Source organism: Ruditapes philippinarum, unplaced genomic scaffold, assembly GCF_026571515.1.
Source record: "Ruditapes philippinarum isolate M1 unplaced genomic scaffold, ASM2657151v2 ctg42_1_1_1_1, whole genome shotgun sequence".
Classification (NCBI taxonomy): Eukaryota; Metazoa; Mollusca; class Bivalvia; order Venerida; family Veneridae; genus Ruditapes; species Ruditapes philippinarum.
Genome location: NW_026859853.1, coordinates 356,527 through 376,421, shown reverse-complemented (window position 1 = coordinate 376,421; position 19,895 = coordinate 356,527). Strand labels below are relative to the sequence as shown.

Below are 19,895 nucleotides of genomic sequence, written 5' to 3'. Positions count from 1 at the left end.
GTACCCGTCCTACCAAGAATCTACCCGCCAGGTTACTTATAGTTATAATAGTTTTGGTTTTATTAAAAGTACCGTCTATAACGAAATCCTACCAAACCGTTTCCTTACAGTGTTTAATAGTTTTTTTTATTTAAAGTACCTTCTACCAACGAAATCTAACCGCCGTTTCCTTATATGTAAATAATAGTTTTTGTTTTATTTAAAGTACCGTCTATAACGAATTTCTACCCCGTTACCTTAATAGTTTATTATAGTTTTGTTTTTATTTAAAAAGTACCCCCTAACACGAATCTACTTCCTTACCTTATAGTGTATAATAGTTTTTTTTATTTAAAGTACCGTCTATAACGAATCTACCGCCGTTACCTTATAAGTGTATTATATGTTTTGTTTTTATTTAAAAAGTACCGCCTAAACACGAATCTACTTTCCGTTACCCTTATAGGTATAATAGTTTTTTTTTGTTTAAAGTACCGTCTACCCACAAATCTACTGCCGTTACCTTATAGTGTAAATTATAGTTTTTTTATTTAAATTTTAACCGCCTAACACGAATCTAACTTCCGTTAATAACTATAGTTGTATAACTTAGTTTTGTTTTATTTAAAGTAACCGGGTCTCCTATAACGAATCCTACCGCCGTTACCTTTATAAGTGTATTAAAGTTTTGTTTTATTTTAAAGTACCGTCTACCAAAACGAAACTAACGCCGTTACCTTATAGTGTATAAAGTTTTGTTTTATTTTAAATAGTACCGTCTATAACGGAAATCTTACCACCGTTTCCTTAATATACAGTGGTTTAATAGTTTTGTTTTATTTAAAGTACCGGGAATCTACCACGAATACTACCGCCCGTTTTCCTTATAGTGTATAATAGTTTTTTTTATTTAAAGTACCGTCTATAACGGAAATCTACCGCCGTTACCTTATAGTTTATTATAGTTTTGTTTAATTTAAAGTAACCGCCTAACACGAATCTACTTCCGTTACCTTATAGTGTATAATAGTTTTGTTTTATTTAAAGTACCGTCTATAACGAATCTACCGCCGTTACCTTAAATAGTGTAATTATAGTTTTGTTTTATTAAAAGTACCGCCTAACACGACAATCTACTTTCCGTTACCTTATAGTGTATAATATTTTGTTTTGTTAAAGTACCGTCTACCACGAATCTACTGCCGTTACCTTATAGTGTATTATAGTTTGTTTTATTTTAAAGTACCGGCCTAACACGAATCTACTTCCGTTAACCTTTAAGTGTTATACTAGTTTTGTTTTATTTAAGTTTACCGTCTATAACGAATCTACCCGCCGTTACCTTATAGTGTATTATAGTTTTGTTTTATTTAAAGTACCGCCTAACACGAATCTACTTCCGTTACCTTATAGTGTATTAATAGTTTTTGTTTTATTTAAAGTACCGTCTATAACGAATCTACCGCCTTACCTTTATAGGTATTATAGTTTTATTTTATTTAAAAAGTACCGCCTAACACGAATCTATTTCCGTTACCTTATAGTGTATTATAGTTTTGTTTTTTTAAAGTACCGTCTATAAACGAAATCTACGCCGTTACCTTATAGTGTTTTATAGTTTTGTTTTATTTAAAGTAACCGCCTAACACGAATCTACTTCCGTTACCTTATAGTGTATTATAGTTTTGTTTTTATTTAAAAGTACCGTCTATAACGAATCTACCGCCGTTACCTTATAGTGTATTATAGTTTTGTTTATTTTAAAGTACCGCCTAACACGAATCTACTTCTGTTACCTTATAGTGTATATAGTTTTGTTTTATTTAAAGTACCGCCTAACACGAATCTACCGCCGTTACCTTATAGTGTATTATAGTTTTGTTTTATTTAAAGTACCGGCTAACACGCCTCAACCACCGTTACCTAATATCCCGGACACGTTTCAATTACGGGTAGAAGCAAACATCATCAATAAACAACAAACCTGGTCTACTGCAGGAATACTATGATGACATCATAACCGTGCGGCACTCCGGTTTAGCTAAGAATAAATCTTCAATGGATTATATGATTTTCGATTACTCCCAACAAATCAGAATTCATATACGATGTCAGTAAGTTACTTTATAACTTTAACTTTACTTTAAAAGGGTACAGCCAAAATTCAAATTTAAACAATAAATTTTTCCCGTTATAAAACAACCCCGGCTTAATAAAACGAAAAGTAAAATTTAAAATAGTAAGGGTATGAATTACGGACAATAAAAAGGGGATATGAAGTTACGGAAAATTTAGAAAATAAACCCAATTCATACTTTTTAAAATTAATCTTTTTTTTTTAAAATTTTTAAAAAAAATTTTTTTATCACTAGACAAAAAATTTTTCCCTGTGAGATTGAAGAGACCCTTCCCGGAAATAGTTTATTTTTGGCATGAAGGGGTGGGAAAGGGGGTTCGACGGTTTACCTCTTTAAATATATACGAACTAGTTAAAGCTTCTTTTCGGGGGAAGGGGGGTCAAGGGGGTTTGGAAAATATTTTTAAAAATTTTATTTCCATTTCGGGGGGTTTTTTTTTTAAGCATTGAACTCACACTTTAAAATGGATGGCTTATTAAACATGTTTATCAGTCTGAGAGAAACGTCAGATGTGTTAATCAATATACTAGATTATTGTTATGATAAAGTTTACCAATTAAAGGAAATGTATATTATTCATAAAGTTGTTAGAATGCATATATCCCTGACCTGTTTAATTCTTATTATCAGATTAGTGAATACAGTAAGATTTTTCCATCACAACATGTTTGTCAACAAAATAGCACATTGTGGACATTAAATCTATATTATTCAAATAAAAGGTGAGAGTAGGAATTTATCAAATGATAAAACTCAACAATATTACACACATGCCAATATGTGATATGTTTTAGATGTATCATGTTTTAGATTATGTTTTAGATGTATTATATTTTAGATGTATAAAGGAACCAAGGTTATACGAGGGATACAATGTGACTGGTGGCAATCTTGTATGTTCTGGCCAAACTTATTTGCCAACTTTACACTCGACTATTACTTCTCTGGTAAGTCAATTACTTTTACTTTATATACATAATTATTATTGCACCGTATGCAACACAATAGTGACCTTTATACAGTATATTTATAATTGTTATAATAATGCAGGTTTGTAACGTTGTTTTTCATTGGACAATCTTGACTTTTATAGGTTTATATATACGGCTGCTGTCCATTTATGAAGTTATCGCACTTATATCCTCTAAAATGATGCTTTATGTATATTATTAGTTATAAAGATTTTGACAGATTATAAACGGTTGTTTGTCTGCTAGTTTATCACTTTATAGACGTCACGATTATCCAATGAAAAGCGACGTTACAAACGTGCAGTATTATAAAGAAAAACTTTATAATACTGCACGTTTGTAACGTCCCTTTATCCAATCAAAAGCGACGTTACAAATGTGCAGTATTATAAAAACTTTATAATATATAATATACACGGCTGCTGTCAATTTATGAAAAAAAATCTCACTTTTCTCGCTAAAAATGATGCTGTTAAATTATAAATTCGTTATAGATATTTCTGACAGGTTATATGACCGTATATAAATGGCTGTTTGCAATATAACCCGTGCCTAGCTAACTAATATTATACACGGTTAGTGAATGAAATATATATTTTTTTAATCGATGGAAATATTTGTGTAGTATTATAAATAAACGACCATTCCAAGCATTTTGGATATTCTGATATATGTTTGACAATTTTGCCTGAAGACAATACGAATTAGTTACAACTCACTTTCAAAAATAAAATGAACAATGTTAATTAACATTTTAGTATACAACTGGACATCACCGGATTTATCCCCTCAAGTTCCAGTAATGGCGGAGATACAAGGACTTAGTCTTACTGGAAACTTTCATCACACATATGAATACTTTGACTACAGGAATCATATCTGGGACGCTGATTCTGTGTTTGATGTAAGTATTCAAGGTTATATATGTGTTTGATGTAAATATTCAAGGTTATATGTGTTTGATGTAAGTATTCAAGGTTATATATGTGTTTGATGTAAGTATTCAAGGTTATATGTATTTAATGTAAGTATTCAGGGTTATAAATGTTTGATGTGAATATTCAGGGTTATATGTGTTTGATGTAAGTATTCAAGGTTATATGTATTTGATATAAGTATTTGGGTTATATGTATTTGATGTTAGTATTCAGGGTTATATGTATTTGATGTAAGAATTCAAGGTTATGTGTGTTTGATGTAAGTATTCAAGATTTTCAAAGGTTAACAATGTGTATCTAAGGTTGCTGTATGTCTCCAAGTAATATGTATCCAAGGTTTATAAACTATAATTATACGTGTTTCCAAGGCTTTGTATGTTCCTTTTGTTTATTCATGGGATTGTTTAAAAGTTTTGCTAAATTAAATTATTTACTTTTCTGCTTATACAACAGAATTACACCATGTGTTTCACGTGTAACTCATTTCGACCATACGTGTGTAAAGTTCATACTTTGTATAAATATTATAGTGGATACTGGTATGAATGCGCCGTATCAGGTAAACCACCGTTAGATGTTATTATATAATTGTATCATAGTTTGGAGACCTTTCTGTTGAAAATGTGTCAGGGTTAAATCGTATACATATACATGCACCGTGCGGTAACTGGAGTGCGGGTATTAGTTACCCGCACTCCAGAGCATGCCCATTGATTGGCTCATTTTTGCTGGGGTTTACATATTGTGACGGCAGTGAAAGTGAAATCGACAGAAATGTCATATTTAGATGCTCGTTCATTGGTTCATTTTTGCCGGGGTTTCATATTGTAACAACAGGGAACGTGTTTTTATGTTTGACTATGATACAAAAGACAAAGAACACCAAAACACTCGGTAATCTGATTAATACTCGGGGGGCTACGCCCCCTCGTACAAATCAGATAACCTCGTGTTTCAGTGCTCTTTCTATTACATAACACATGGGTTTGTGGGTAACAGTAAAAATATCATCCCGAGGAAAATACTGTTACCCGCGACTACGCCTCGGGTAACAGTATTTTTACGAGGGATGATATTTTTACTGTTACTCACAAACCTATGTGTTATTTATTTTATTACCCCGAACAAAAATACTGTGATGATCTGAAATTGTCACACAAAAATAAACCAAGAGTAACAATAATTTAACTGTCCTTACCTTTTAAGTTTTAGTCTAAGTGTACTTTAGGCCTACTTGAGAAGTTTTCTTTATTCTTTATGCAAGTGATGCTATCTACAACTCTCAAACATACAATAAGCTAGGTTTTATTTAGAAAACAAAACACTAACCCATTTATAAGGTTATGATCTGTGAAATCTGATCCTTCTGTTTCCAGAATATTCTGAGCATGGAACAAAAGAACGATGATATCCTTTGTCTGTTCACTATATCAGCAACGTTTCACTGATTAAAATTGTTAAATAATCCTTTGTTTCATGCTTAATCGTCTGCATGTTCCAGTTTGACACATAACTATTTACATTGCAATGACTTCCGCTGAAAACGGATGTTCACTTTTTGACTATTCAACAAAAAGATATTTTATACGCGGGTGCAAACAACTAAATTTTATGAGTGTCATAGGTACTCCAGAGAAGAAATTGATGTCCTATTGGGGTTTAACGTCGAAAATAAGAATGAATCGAGAGAAAAAATGGCGGCCATTTTATTTCATTTTATTTAGAAAATAGACCACATGACCATATTTTATACTGTTAAAAAATACTGTTACCTATGTAACAGTACAAAATTCTTAGTCACGTGGTACACTTGCATTAACAGTAAAAATAACTCCCAGAGGCCTATGGGAAATTAGCATTACGAAAAAAGTGAGGGGTAATAAAATATGTTATTATTGTCACCAATTATAGACACCACAAGGAAAGGTTTGTCCAGGAAGAACTCAGACTAGAAAGGTTCCAGTACTATCCGGACAGTATTCATATAGAGAAGAAATTGTAGATAATATTAACAGAGGCGTTTCAGAAGCAGATGTAAGCATTTTGTTTTATATCAAGCTATTCCTGACATGTGTCAATTCATGAGAAAGTCTCTCAAACAAAGTGTTAACATATAATTTTGGAACCCTGACATAAACCACAAAAATACTATTCACAATACTAGTACATTACTTTTAGCTTATAAACACACTGATTTGATTTAATTTTCACTCATAAATCTTTAAGTTCAGTACGATTTCTATTTCAAGGTAAACTTTGATAATACATGTAATATATTAAATTAATATTTTATGTTTAAAGGTCTACTATGATTATACATATAATCTGGTACGATTTGACTACAGACCACCTTACTCTAGATACCCGTATTATGCGACAAACCCTGTCAGTGAAATACATGACTATTCTACAGGTAAATTTAACATAATTATACTACATGTACATTGAATGTTATATTACCTGTTTGTAACGTCATTTTTCATTAGATAATTAATTGTGACGTTTATATCATCTATATACACGGCTGCAGTCAATTTATGAACTATTTTCATTTTTTTCTCTTATAAAGAAAGTTTGAAGTATCATCGTTATAGTGATTCATAACAGGTTATATAGCCATTTATAAAAGGATTTTTATATAACGGCTTGGGTTATATATACAAACAACTGTTTATATAGGGCCATATAACCTTCCAAAAATATATAACTAATAATATATCATCATATATGTTTACGTTTTCTTGACTTTCATTAACCAGTTCGTTTCAGATTTCACACTTGTTAGTTCTTTAATTCATGCATGCTGGTTTTACACGTAATAAATTTTACACTTAACCATTAAAACATTCAGTCTTAATAATATTAACAAAATCTGAGTATACACATAGAAAAAGTAAGACACGAAATTACAAAACAAAATTGATAAACATATTTTTGATCTTCATTTCATTCAGTATATCAATAATTATGTTTGATATATTTTTAGCATTTCATTCAGTATATCAATAATTATGTTTGATATATTTTCAGCATTTCATTCAGTATATCAATAATTATGTTTGATATATTTTCAGCATTTCATTCAGTATATCAATAATTATGTTTGATATATGTTCAGGTATTGCCTACGCCATCGACAATTATTTGGGTAATTGCTCCATGATCCCCATACAAAACACGACATTCGACGCGTCCGTCAAACTCTCTGTGAACGCTAACCAGAGTCAACAATTCTATATTCAAATGAAATCTCCATCCCAGCTCTTCTACCTCGATAATACATCATATACTTACGAAGGAACGGTAAAAAAATATATCTGTTTTCAACCGTAGTCCGTCGGTTGGTAAATATACGTGCTATTTGCCACCCCTTTCCGGTTTTTGACAGAAGGCAACTCGTGTGCTACATTTTTGCTAATTATTAATAATATTCCTTCATTAATATAGCACTCAGAAATTATCAAGCACGTTTACTTCGACCGATTATCTTTATACATATATTAAGATAATTCTTATTTATACATAGCTCTCTCCATATTAGTTAAAGGATATAATTCCCATGTGGTGTTTTTTTTTGTTTCTTTTTCGTATTAAAACTGTTTCTTTTACCTTTTTCCTTTCGTAACAACCTTAGTACTTAGTATTTTCATCCGGTATATAATTAGTTTACTTTATGAACTATTTTCATGATATTATGTAGATAATTATTATACTTTTTTCAGAGAATGGTGCGAGGTATACTCTGTGACGTATTTATCTCAAATCGTACTGATTTCCACTTGCCAAACTACAATACTTTCACATCTACATTCGAGTTTTACTTTATGAATGTAAGCCAAATGTTATAATAAAATCAGTTAGGTATATTTGACACGCTTATTAAAAGAGATATCTAGTCTAAAGAAAGTTGTCTTATAGGCCAATTAAACCCTAAATTGATATTATTTTTATTTCTCAAAAACTTTATATATTCGGTGTCCTGTTTATCGCTTCCTAAGAGTTATTCATTTCTATCTATACAGCTGAACTATTTGTTGTTTCTTTTTCATTTTGTAATTAAGTAAAGTTACAGTGAATAAGTATTTTGTATGAAAGTCAAAATACCACATCTTTACATTTGGCTAATACAAATTATTTCACATTCAGTGTTTCTACGTTCTACAGGTAATTATCTTCAAACATCCTATAAATTCATCATTAAAAGAGTATAAACCTTTCTCAAGGGTAAATGTCATTTTTGGGGTTTACTTTGCCTTTAAAAACGAGTTTTCGGAACTGATATGTACAAGCACAAAGTATTTAGGGACAGCCTATCGCGAACAGTGTCTTACTGATTATCTGTCATAAGACCGTAGAAGAATAGCCAGGTTTGTTTCAACTTCAAAATTTATTTTGTTAATTCATCACTAAAGTCCTCGTGACTTCGCTTAAAAAGGAAAATAAGTGCAGTTATAATAAAATTTAAGTTGATTATGAAAAAATCATATATGGATTTTAACACAATTTCTAAAGTCACGCCCCTTCCATTTTTTACTATAATTTTGTTTACGTAATTTTTATATTGTAATTCAGAACCAGTGGACAGCAAGTACATCTCTCGGTGCTAAATCCAAAACAAATACAAACATTCCAGTTCAACTACGAATTACAGCAGCTGACTGGGTAAGTTCGTCATAATTTACACTTTACTTTACTCTATTTTGAAATATATTTTTACAATGACAATGTTTTAACTTCGGTTAAACAGCGCGTCAACTTTGTACTCAGCACATACCATAACAGTCTGACTTATTTAAAACTTCAATTAATTCATTCCATCAATTTTCTAACAACTTCAATTTAAATCACCCATCCGTAAATAGACGACATGTTCAGATATGTAAAGGTATGTGTATGCTAACTTTGTTTAAAACACGTCTCTGAATATGACACGAGGAACTACTAACCCCAGCGTGTCTTTGCAGCAAAATTATTTAAAGTATGCAAAAGAAAAGTGTATGTCAGTCTTTATAAAACTATATGTGTACATTTTTTTCGGATATTGTCAATTTTCTAATATATGAAATTTCTCTAATTTACCACTGCGTAAATGATGTATTTACAAAACAGTAAAGTTTGAAATAAATGAGCGTTTCAAGATATAAACAACATATATCTGGACCGAGGCGTCGAATCGTCAGTGTTGAAAGATGTTTACATACTATGTATTTCATTCCATATGCGGTGTTTTCAATGGTGCTTTACACACCTTATTTAAACTTAATCCTCTGTATGTCTTTATTTCCTGACCATACTCATTCCCGCAATTTCAACAAGTTGTCAGTGCTTTCAGTTCTTTGATTTACATTTAGGTCGGATACCAGGCTACGTACAATATTTACAATTTTGATTCCGAGGACCCGTCTTATAACAGATTTTCTATCGCCAACTGTTACGATGACTTCTCGAAGAAGGCGTTCATTCTAGAGTTTCCAGGTACTTGAATATTTAGCTATAATCTTTGAATTAAAATTTTAGACATGCAACTAATGAGACAGTCGAAATTAAAGATCCATTCTTACACACAGTTTAGAGGCAATTGGAAATACGTTTAAATTTGGACTTTTCAAACATTGTTACATGTTTACAAACAACACCAAAAACAAACACGTAAAGGAAATTTGTGATATCTCTCAATAAAATTGGGACAGACTGTTTAAATTTATGTTAAAGACTAAATACGTTGCTCAACGCTTCTTTTTTGTTTAGGAAAATAAAAGGTCACAGTATATTTGTTATGTTTTCAGGCTCATGGGACAACAGTCTGTTACAATACCAGAATCAATTTATTACACAAATCACCAACAGACTAGCTACTGTCGGTCACGTGTCTCATATACGGGTACAGAACGCTCAGTTCCGGGTAGAATCAAACGAGTTCTACTTTGTTGCTACACTTCTAGATTTACCGCCACCTATCGGTAACTTAACTTTTATCTTCATACCAAATATAAATAAAATAATTTAAAGGAACTTCATCGAGGTCCAAAATTAGAAATAAACAACAACAAACAAAACATGATTTGAAATTTTTGCAACTTGGGCATTAAAACAGAAAAATATGTAAAAGATAAGAAAGAAATATACTCAGTAAATAATTGAAAATTGATATTTTGTGCTGTTTTTAGCTCGATTTGGGTCATTTTCCACATATGGATTATTTTTTTCTTTAAGAACGGAAAGAGCGAATGATCTGAAATTGTTCACACAAGTGATTGGTTCAGACTTAGATCTACATCAGATAGAATATTTATCTAGAAAACAAAACCCATTCCCATCGTGTCAAAAAAAACGTCTTTAATGATAAAGAAAAAAATATAATGTAGGAGTTTGTTTGTTTGTTTGTTTCATTTTACGCCTTTTTCAACAGTATTTCAGTCATATAGGCGGGTAGTTTCCTAACCATCGTTCCTGGAGAGTTACACCAGTACTAGACTACCTTCCTCCGCGCTATACTACCAAAGCATCTCCCGGGGATCGAACCCACGCCAGAGAGGTAACTGGATTAGAAGTCATCGACTCTAACCCCTCGACCACGGAGGCGGTCCTAATGTAGGAGTATTGAATTAAGATTGACTAATTGAGTTTTATTTACCACGTACATCGTCTATGTTGGTCTTCTTACAATTGTGTTTCCTTCTTTTCAGCTTATTTCAGAAAGGTTACAGGTCGTTTCCGGCAATTCACAAACGACTTGTCTGTAACAGTATCGAGTGCTGCTGATTGTGCCCGCCAATGTAATGATCCGGGTACTTTAGGACAATGTAACAGTTTTGATTACTGCGCTTTCCAAAATCTGTGTGGTCTAAGTAAATCTCACACTGAGGACGGGGTTGCTATTGTAACATCTTCCGGACAATGTGACCACTACGTTCGTAAGTACTTATATACATATATACATGCATTGTTAACTTTTAAAAGGTCAGCTTCATTGTATACACACCGGTTATCGGTCAGTAAGACCGGTGTACACAATGGGGTCCGCTTTTATAAGAGAAGACACGTGGTATATTAATGATCGAAGCAAAGTCGTTCATATTTTTAAGGATTTAAAATTTGATTGTATGTTTAATCAGTTGACAATAAACATTAATCTCATTAAAGGCCAAAGTTAATTCAACTTTCAAAAATGATTAGCCAAGTTAGTAATTGTATAGGGAATAACTGTAAGTTTTATTATTCTTAGGTACAGTGTTTTGAAAATTGTGACAGGAAAAATAAGTATGACAATTTGAGTTTAAAATGGAATCTACACAATTTTACTTTATAATGCTGAACCACCCCTTTAAATTATTTATCTTATCATTTGTACGGTCGGTCTACACTCGTAACCACTTTGTTGTTGTTGTTGTTTTATATAGTAAATTTAAACGTACTTATTCAAGCTCAATTGCGAAAGAAGTTCTTGCAACTTAATCATTTTCGTGTCCTCTTCCTGGAACCAACCAGAACTGGTGTCATATGAAAAAAAAACCTTCGTCGTGACCTGATTAGGGCTCGAACCAATGATCCTCGGGTTGAGAGGCAGGCACTTAAACAACTAGTCCACCGCTCCCCTTGTTGTTGTTGTTGCTGTTGTTGTTGTTTCTGTTCATACTGTTGTTTTGTTCATTTTATTATTATTATTGTTGTTGTTGTTGTTTTCTATTGTTGTGGTTGTTGTTGATGACGTATAATCGTGTTTTATTTTAATTATCGTACAGGTACGACGCAGACGTCAAATTTTAACTTAGCACTCGCTGACGCCTGGAAGAACATAAAGAACGACGTGCTTATTGGTAACTTTCAAATCAAGGTCAATATAAATGGACAGGTCAGTATTTTAATTAACTCACATATATATTTTGCCTAGTAATTGTAGTATATTGAATTGGATTTGTGAACGTTGCTCCCATAAGTTTATGGTGTGTGTAAAATAAATAAACAATAAATCTTTGATATGAAACGCAACCCATTTATTGGTATGTTGGTATTTCTTAAATGAATATGTCCAGTTTTCATTTTTAGACTCAATCGGTTAGAGCGGCAGAGCGCGAGACTTGTAATCTCGACATTGTGGGTTCGATTCCCGGGCTGGCCAACTAAAATTACTAATCAGTCTTTCGGATGAGACTTTAAATCGAGGTCCCGTGTATGGGTGCTTAAACACTTGGCACACTAAAGAACAGGAGAAGCTTCTGGAATTGGGGCATCTTTCTGTATCTGTAATTGCACTATCCTCCAAAAATCTAAAATGACTAATACTTTTCTGGGGGACTCGCCCATATGGGCAACCGGTGGCGAGTATAAATAAACGCAAATACACACACACAGACTGTCCATTACCAAGATAGAAATTTACGACTTCAGTACTGCGTTTACCCTGCTTTGAATTAGGAGCAAACATGAAATGTCTGTTTGGTGTTTTCATGGTTTCATTTTGTTTCAAATGCAAACATTTAACTACCAACAGTATACATTATATGTTTAAAAACGGTTTTGAAATTTTGAGGTGATTTAAACATGTTTGTATTTTAGGCAGCAACATTTACTGCTGGTACTATAGATGATAACGTTATACAAAATGCCCAGCGTACTCTTACAACACGTATGTATATATGTCTTATACACAAGTTATGATAAGATAATTAAATCTTTAACAATTTAAACCTTTATGTTTTAACTTTATAGTAAGATCTATTCGAGTGAATTTAGACAACTTAATGTTTAATGTGTACATGGCGCATTAATATCTGACATGAATTTGTAATTGTATACACAGAGTCTCTTATGAATCAATTCAACACGCAAATCAACAAGAACATTCCCGGCTACGACGACGCAATTCTGACCGGTATTGCCATTGACGACTGTGCGTCTGCGTGTGTAACACAACAATCCTGGGTGTGCAATTCGTTCTCATATTGTTTTGATACCGGATACTGCGTGTTGTCCAAACTTCATCCAGACGAGCGTCCGTCAGTTGTCGTAAATATGATGCAATGTGATTTATATACAAGTAAGTTATATGGAGACAATGGAGTTGATATATAACGTTGTTCATATATCCCGTGAATGGCTTAACAACATTTTACCTTTTAAAATAAAGTTAAACTTGTTTGAATATTTTTTTTATTTTTTTTTAAAGCGGTTTTTCTTTTTCATGACAAGCAATCGTAACAAATACCAAGGAAAGAATATTACAAAACAACACCTTAAATGTTGAGTATTTATTGTAGGGAAATATACATCCGGGTACCAAATGTTCCAGGGCACAACCGTCCTATCCAGCTCGGACACGGTGTATCAGAATATCTACACGGCGGATGAGTGTGGCAAACTGTGTAATAACTACAATGGTTTTAACTGCAAGTCATTTGATTATTGTGACGGTATATCCACGTGCTATCTTGGACGAACACATTATTACGACGTGCCACAAAGCGACAAAGTGGATACACCATTATGTAACCATTATTCCAGTAAGATATCACATTTATCATTATTCCAGTAAGATATCACATTTATCATTATTCCAGTAAGATATCACATTTATCATTATTCCAGTAAGATATCACATTTATCATTATTCCAGTAAGATATCACATTTATCATTATTCCAGTAAGATACCACATTTATCATTATTCCAGTAAGATATCACATTTATCATTATTCCAGTAAGATATCACATTTATCATTATTCCAGTAAGATACCACATTTATCATTATTCCAGTAAGATACCACATTTATCATTATTCCAGTAAGATACCACATTTATCATTATTCCAGTAAGATACCACATTATCATTATTCCAGTAAGATATCATATTTATCATTATTCCAGTAAGATATCATATTTATCATTATTCCAGTAAGATACCACATTTATCATTATTCCAGTAAGATACCACATTTATCGTTATTCCAGTAAGATATCACATTTATCATTATTCCAGTAAGATATCACATTTATCGTTATTCCAGTAAGATACCACATTTATCGTTATTCCAGTAAGATACCACATTTATCATTATTTCAGTAAGATATCACATTTATCATTATTCCAGTAAGATACCACATTTATCATTATTCCAGTAAGATACCACATTTATCATTATTCCAGTAAGATACCACATTTATCATTATTCAGTAAGATATCACATTATCATTATTCCAGTAAGATACCACATTTATCATTATTCCAGTAAGATATCACATTTTATCATTATTCCAGTAATAGATATACATTTATCATTATTCCAGTAAGATATCACATTTATCATTACTCCAGTAAGATACCACATTTATCATTATTCCAGTAAGATATCACATTTATCATTATTCCAGTAAGATACCACATTTATCATTATTCCAGTAAGATATCACATTTATCATTATTCAAGTAAGATATCACATTAATCATTATTCCAGTAAGATATCACATTTATCATTATTCCAGTAAGATATCACATTTATCATTATTCCAGTAAGATATCACATTTATCATTATTCCAGTAAGATACCACATTTATCGTTATTCCAGTAAGATACCACATTTATCATTATTCCAGTAAGATATCACATTTATCATTATTCCAGTAAGATATCACATTTATCATTATTCCAGTAAGATATCACATCTATTATTATTCCAGTAAGATACCACATTTATCATTATTCCAGTAAGATATCACATTTATCATTATTCCAGTAAGATATCACATTTATCATTATTCCAGTAAGATACCACATTTATCATTATTCCAGTAAGATATCACATTTATCATTATTCCAGTAAGATATCACATTTATCATTATTCCAGTAAGATATCACATTTATCATTATTCCAGTAAGATATCACATTTATCATTATTCCAGTAAGATATCACATTTATCATTAATCCAGTAAGATATCACATTTATCATTATTCCAGTAAGATATCACATTTTATCATTATTCCAGTAAGATTATCATATATCCATCATTATTCCAGTAAGATATCACATTTCATCATTATTCCAGTAAGATATCATATCTATCATTATTCCAGTAAGATATCACATTTATCATTATTCCAGTAAGATATCATATCATATCATTATTCTAGTAAGATACCACATTTATCATTATTCCAGTAAGATATCACATTTATCATTATTCCAGTAAGATATCACATTTATCATTATTCCAGTAAGATACCACATTATCAAAATAATTGAATGAGTTATCATTCAAAAATGTGATAGAAAGTGCCGTAAACAGGCAAAACCCCATACACTTTGTTTAACTGAACATAATAACACCGGTGTATGACATTTTACCACATTAAAATTAACTTACATTATTTTTTCTATTATGTCTTCATTTCTACGTAAAAAAAAACTTCGTCTGTTTTTGGTAAATAATCATTTTTTCAATATCTTTACGACAGAAAAATACCTCGCCGATTTCCAGATAACAACACGACAACATCTCACGAACGCTGGTGATCGTATCATCAGTGGTGTACCTGTTGATCAGTGCGCCAAATTGTGTGTCGAGGAAGAGAATAACAATTGTGCTAGTTTTGGTTACTGTGGTAACACAACAGAATGTAGACTTAGCACGGCTTCCATGAGAAATGTTGGTCAAGTAAGCTCCGAAGCGAATCTATGGTGTGATGTTTATAACAGTAAGTGAAAAGCAGGTGTACTGAGTGGAAATTATGTTCATGTTTACAATAGTTTTTTGTGTTTTATATAGTAGTTTCATTATTTGTTTGGGTCGTCAGACCAAATAAATAATGGTAGCGAAATTTCAGACCCTGATGTTCTTATTTGCAAATGCCGAAAGTAGTCCAAACTCCTCGAAGCGGTTACTTCCCTTCATATGTACATTAACGCCGAAAAATTAAGGGGAGGTCACTGCGTAAAGATTGTCAACTGATAGGCGCATTAATTTTCGTAACGATAAAATAGTTCCCGATTGGTCGAATATTTCTAATATTGTGTTATTCTTATTGATAGACATGCTTATATTCAGCTCTATGATTATTTACAACAGGTTTACCGTGAACAAAATATATCAAAATTAATAAGGGTTACAAACTCTAATTTAGAATAATATGCTATTCTCTTGGAACTTCCCGTGGTCGAGTGGTTTACACGCTCGCTTTAGAAGCGAGAGGTCCGGAGTTCAAATCCCAGTTCAAACAACTCATGTTTTTTAATTGATTAAGCCAAATAAACATTGAATTGAATATCAGGGTTGCAATTAGTCTTATAGCCAATTGACTATATTTATAACACTGGAAACAGAATTTGTTGACATTATACAAACAAACTGGTTTATAATCTCACAACCTTCACCTTTCTGACATTCTGAGACCCAAACAAAGTCAGCGCCTTCTGTGCTTTTATTATATGATGATGTTACCTTTCTTGAAATCTTTATGTTTTACTTTTGTGTTGCATACATAATGATGCATTGATTTGTTTTTAACTACAAAACGTAGACGCCTTTCTTATAATGAGTGTTGATACAAAAAAAAACTTTAATAAATTGACGGTAACTATGATCCGCAATTATTTTAATGACCAACAAAGATAAAAGGTATAAAGCTATATCTAATGAAATTTTCCTTTATAATTTATTTACATTGAATTGATGTTTTTTTTCGATAATTTTATGGTTGATTCTCCGGATTTTTGTAACATATATAGTTTTTCTTTTTATATAGAGTTTCTCTTTTATACAAAAGATATCGTGTGTACGAGTAAGCAGAATAAATTCTTCTGGAACAAAATATAAAGCTGCTATTTAAAGTAGGCTTTTAAGCAATGATTTCTTGCATTGGCCATTCACTCTTAATTTCTTTCATAATTAGAATAATAACTTTTGAAGCATTATACATCACTTTAACGATGAAATAACAAAGATAATACTCGTTGACATTCTGTTTTTCTTATGTTTCCAGGGCAGACGTTCCCGGACGGGACACCTTTTATAAACAACCCATCAAAATACTATAGTCTTCCAACATCAAGTGGAAAATATACAGGAGGTAAAAGTAGTTCCGTCATGTTATACCACTGTTACAGTGATACCTTACATAAAGTAGTTCCGTCATGTTATACCACTGTTACAGTGATACCTTACTCATACAAGTAGTTCCGTCATGTTATACCACTGTTACAGTGATACCTTACTCATACAAGTAGTTCCGTCATGTTATACCACTGTTATAGTGATACCTTGCTCATACAAGTGTGATTCTTATAAATTAAAATTTACACTTTATCTTGTTGTAACTAAAATGAAAACCATTTATCAAATATGTCTCCAGTTTATCAATAATAGAGGTTCCAGTCTGTTTGTCTATTTGTCTATGTCTATATATCTCCGAGCAATGTCAATACTTGTCATTATCAAATATTCTTTGTTTCTAGGGGGAGAAGATCTTTGGAATATTTTATCATATGATCTTCTACTATATTGCCGCATCAAGATGATATTTGTTGTAATATATATAAACATGAACACCGTTTGTGATCCAGTAAAATATATTGTTATTAAGACTTCATTCATGGGCTTTTTTCAGCTTATGATAGACGCTACATGTCTATCTGAATGTATATGTGTCTAATTTAAATTAATATTTCTAGGTGCTATGGCAGGTTTGGCGTTTGGTATGTTAATAATGGGAATATTGTTAGCGGCAGGCATATACTTTGGAATAGCCAAATTCAGAGGAAAACCACTCGATGGAATGGCGGTTTCATTTGTGAAACAAGACGATTAACACTAACACGTGGACACATTGTTATACTTCACCGGTGTTTAATGTTAAAGTGGTGTTTTGTTTTTACTTATTGTTCCATCTTAATTAAGGACTTTGCTAATATATTATCGACATCAAAATGTCACTATCCGCAGAAATAATGTGTTCTTATTGTGTCTTTAAATATCGAATTTGCAACGTGGTTATTAAAATCGACCAAATACATTATGGAGGTTTCTTTGACAAGTATGTTGGTGCAAAAAGTTAAGGTGTATATACTTGAAAAGGTGTATATAAAAAAAGGCCATCATATGCTTATAAACCTTTTTAAAGTAAGGTTATTTACTTTGTTGCATACTTATATTTTAATTATATTGCAAAACTTCACCGGGTTTTCGTAATAAATAAATGTTTTATTTTAGTTTTAATGGGTTGTATAAAGTGTATTTGTTAAATTTCACTAGATAACAGTTGTACCATTAAACTTTGTGATATTTATCTATATACAATACATTAATATTTGTGTTTTTATTATAATATATTTATTTAATGTCTCTATATACATTAAACAGTCATGGTAAGACAATGTTTTTGATTGTGGTGAAGTATTTTTCCTCTAAAGGAAGCCTTTAACTAACAAAGTTAAAACGCAGGTAAACCGTCATTTAATTAATGATAATGCAAATAAATTTCTCGAATTTTGATTGGATGACACACTTTGTATTAATTCCCGTATATACCCTGCCGCGTTTGACTACGTCGTTATATAAGTAATATGTTTATTTGGTAACAAAATAGCTGACAATCGTTTTATTCTTTCCGTTAGTTATTTTGCTATTTATATACATGTTAGATACTTGTTGAAATAAATTACAAGTTAGTTATATAAGTTGCTGACAGAGTTAGATCTGATATCAAGTTGACACTCTGGTTATATAATTCCGTCACTGTCAGTAACCCTCATTACTAACAAGAGCAAAGGCGGAGCAATATACGACCAAATGTATTTGTTTGAGAAATCAAAAAATATTTTTTCAATTAGGGAAGAGATCAAATCAAGAAATTTGCCTAAAAATATTTTATCTTAAGTATCCTTACGATATTATATGACCTCCCAGGTGGAGGCCTTTTTATGCCAAATATCTAAGCTCTGGTTATTGTTTTTACACATGATAAGACTCAAATAAGTTCTCATATAGAAGTCTATATAAAGCATGTGACCCCCATGGTTGGTCCAGTATTGACTGACCCAAGGACCATAATTTATATCAGTTTTGCAGAGGTCAAAAGGGCAATGCTACATGACAAATGTTAAAAGTCTAGGCATTGTGGATTCACAAAATAAGAGAGAAATGTGTCTTCTCATACAAGACTTATTAAACTAAGTGAATCCAGGGCCTGGCCAGTACTGATCCAAAAGGGCATGATTAATACAAGTTTTGTTAAGTTTTGTTTTGTTCGAGGCAGTTCTATAAGTCAAATATCTAAACTCTAGGCATATTACTTTCACAAAAGTAAGGCATAAATGTATACAAAACTCTATGAACTAAGTGACCCACGAGCAGAACCAATATCGACCCCTAGGGGCATGATTCATAACAGTTATTTTGTGATCCACAAAGTGATGTTACATGTCAACATTTGAGTTCTGGACCAATCAGTCTCAGTATAAGTCTATATAAATTAAGTGACCCCTGGAGCCAGTCCAATATTGCACCAATGGACATGATTTATAATAGTTTTGTAAAGGTCAATAAGGTCATGCTACACTAAATATCTAAGTTCAAGACAATTTTTTTTCACACCATGAAACCTAAATGTGTTTGCCTATATAAATCTGTATTAATCAAATAATCCAAGGGGCGGGGCCGATTTTGATCTCAGGAAGCCCATACATGTGTTGGGCACATCGTCTCATTATAACTATTATTTCATAAAACAAATAAGTTTCTTTCTATTGGTTCAAGATACAGAACGGACACGAAATGTTTGAAAATCTTATAAAATATCTAAGTGTGACCTTTAACTTGAGCTAAGGAGGCCAATCCTGCTCTGCACATCAACCCGTTATGACATGGATATGAAAA

The 19,895-nt window shown here is 31.9% G+C and overlaps 1 protein-coding gene across 1 annotated transcript; it reads left to right on the top strand.

The window, feature by feature from the left end:
- Window positions 1-2,918: 2,918 nt before the first annotated feature.
- On the top strand, window positions 2,919-18,319 carry LOC132758117 (uncharacterized). Its single transcript, XM_060749631.1, has 17 exons — window positions 2,919-3,064; window positions 3,847-3,992; window positions 5,938-6,060; window positions 6,328-6,439; window positions 7,145-7,329; window positions 7,749-7,856; window positions 8,599-8,688; window positions 9,378-9,501; window positions 9,813-9,986; window positions 10,713-10,940; window positions 11,769-11,878; window positions 12,583-12,652; window positions 12,827-13,063; window positions 13,284-13,526; window positions 15,481-15,720; window positions 17,005-17,091; window positions 17,693-18,319. The coding sequence occupies exons 1-17, from the start codon at window positions 2,956-2,958 to the stop codon at window positions 17,827-17,829; spliced, it is 2,523 nt and encodes an 840-aa protein (XP_060605614.1). The 5' UTR covers window positions 2,919-2,955; the 3' UTR covers window positions 17,830-18,319.
- Window positions 18,320-19,895: the final 1,576 nt, after the last annotated feature.

Coding starts and splice junctions, on each gene's coding strand:
- LOC132758117 (XM_060749631.1), top strand. CDS start 2,956: ATGTATAAAGGAACCAAGGTTATACGAGGGATACAATGTGACTGGTGG. Junction 7,330..7,748: donor CATATACTTACGAAGGAACG/GTAAAAAAATAT, acceptor TACTTTTTTCAG/AGAATGGTGCGAGGTATACT. Junction 13,064..13,283: donor GCAATGTGATTTATATACAA/GTAAGTTATATG, acceptor TATTTATTGTAG/GGAAATATACATCCGGGTAC.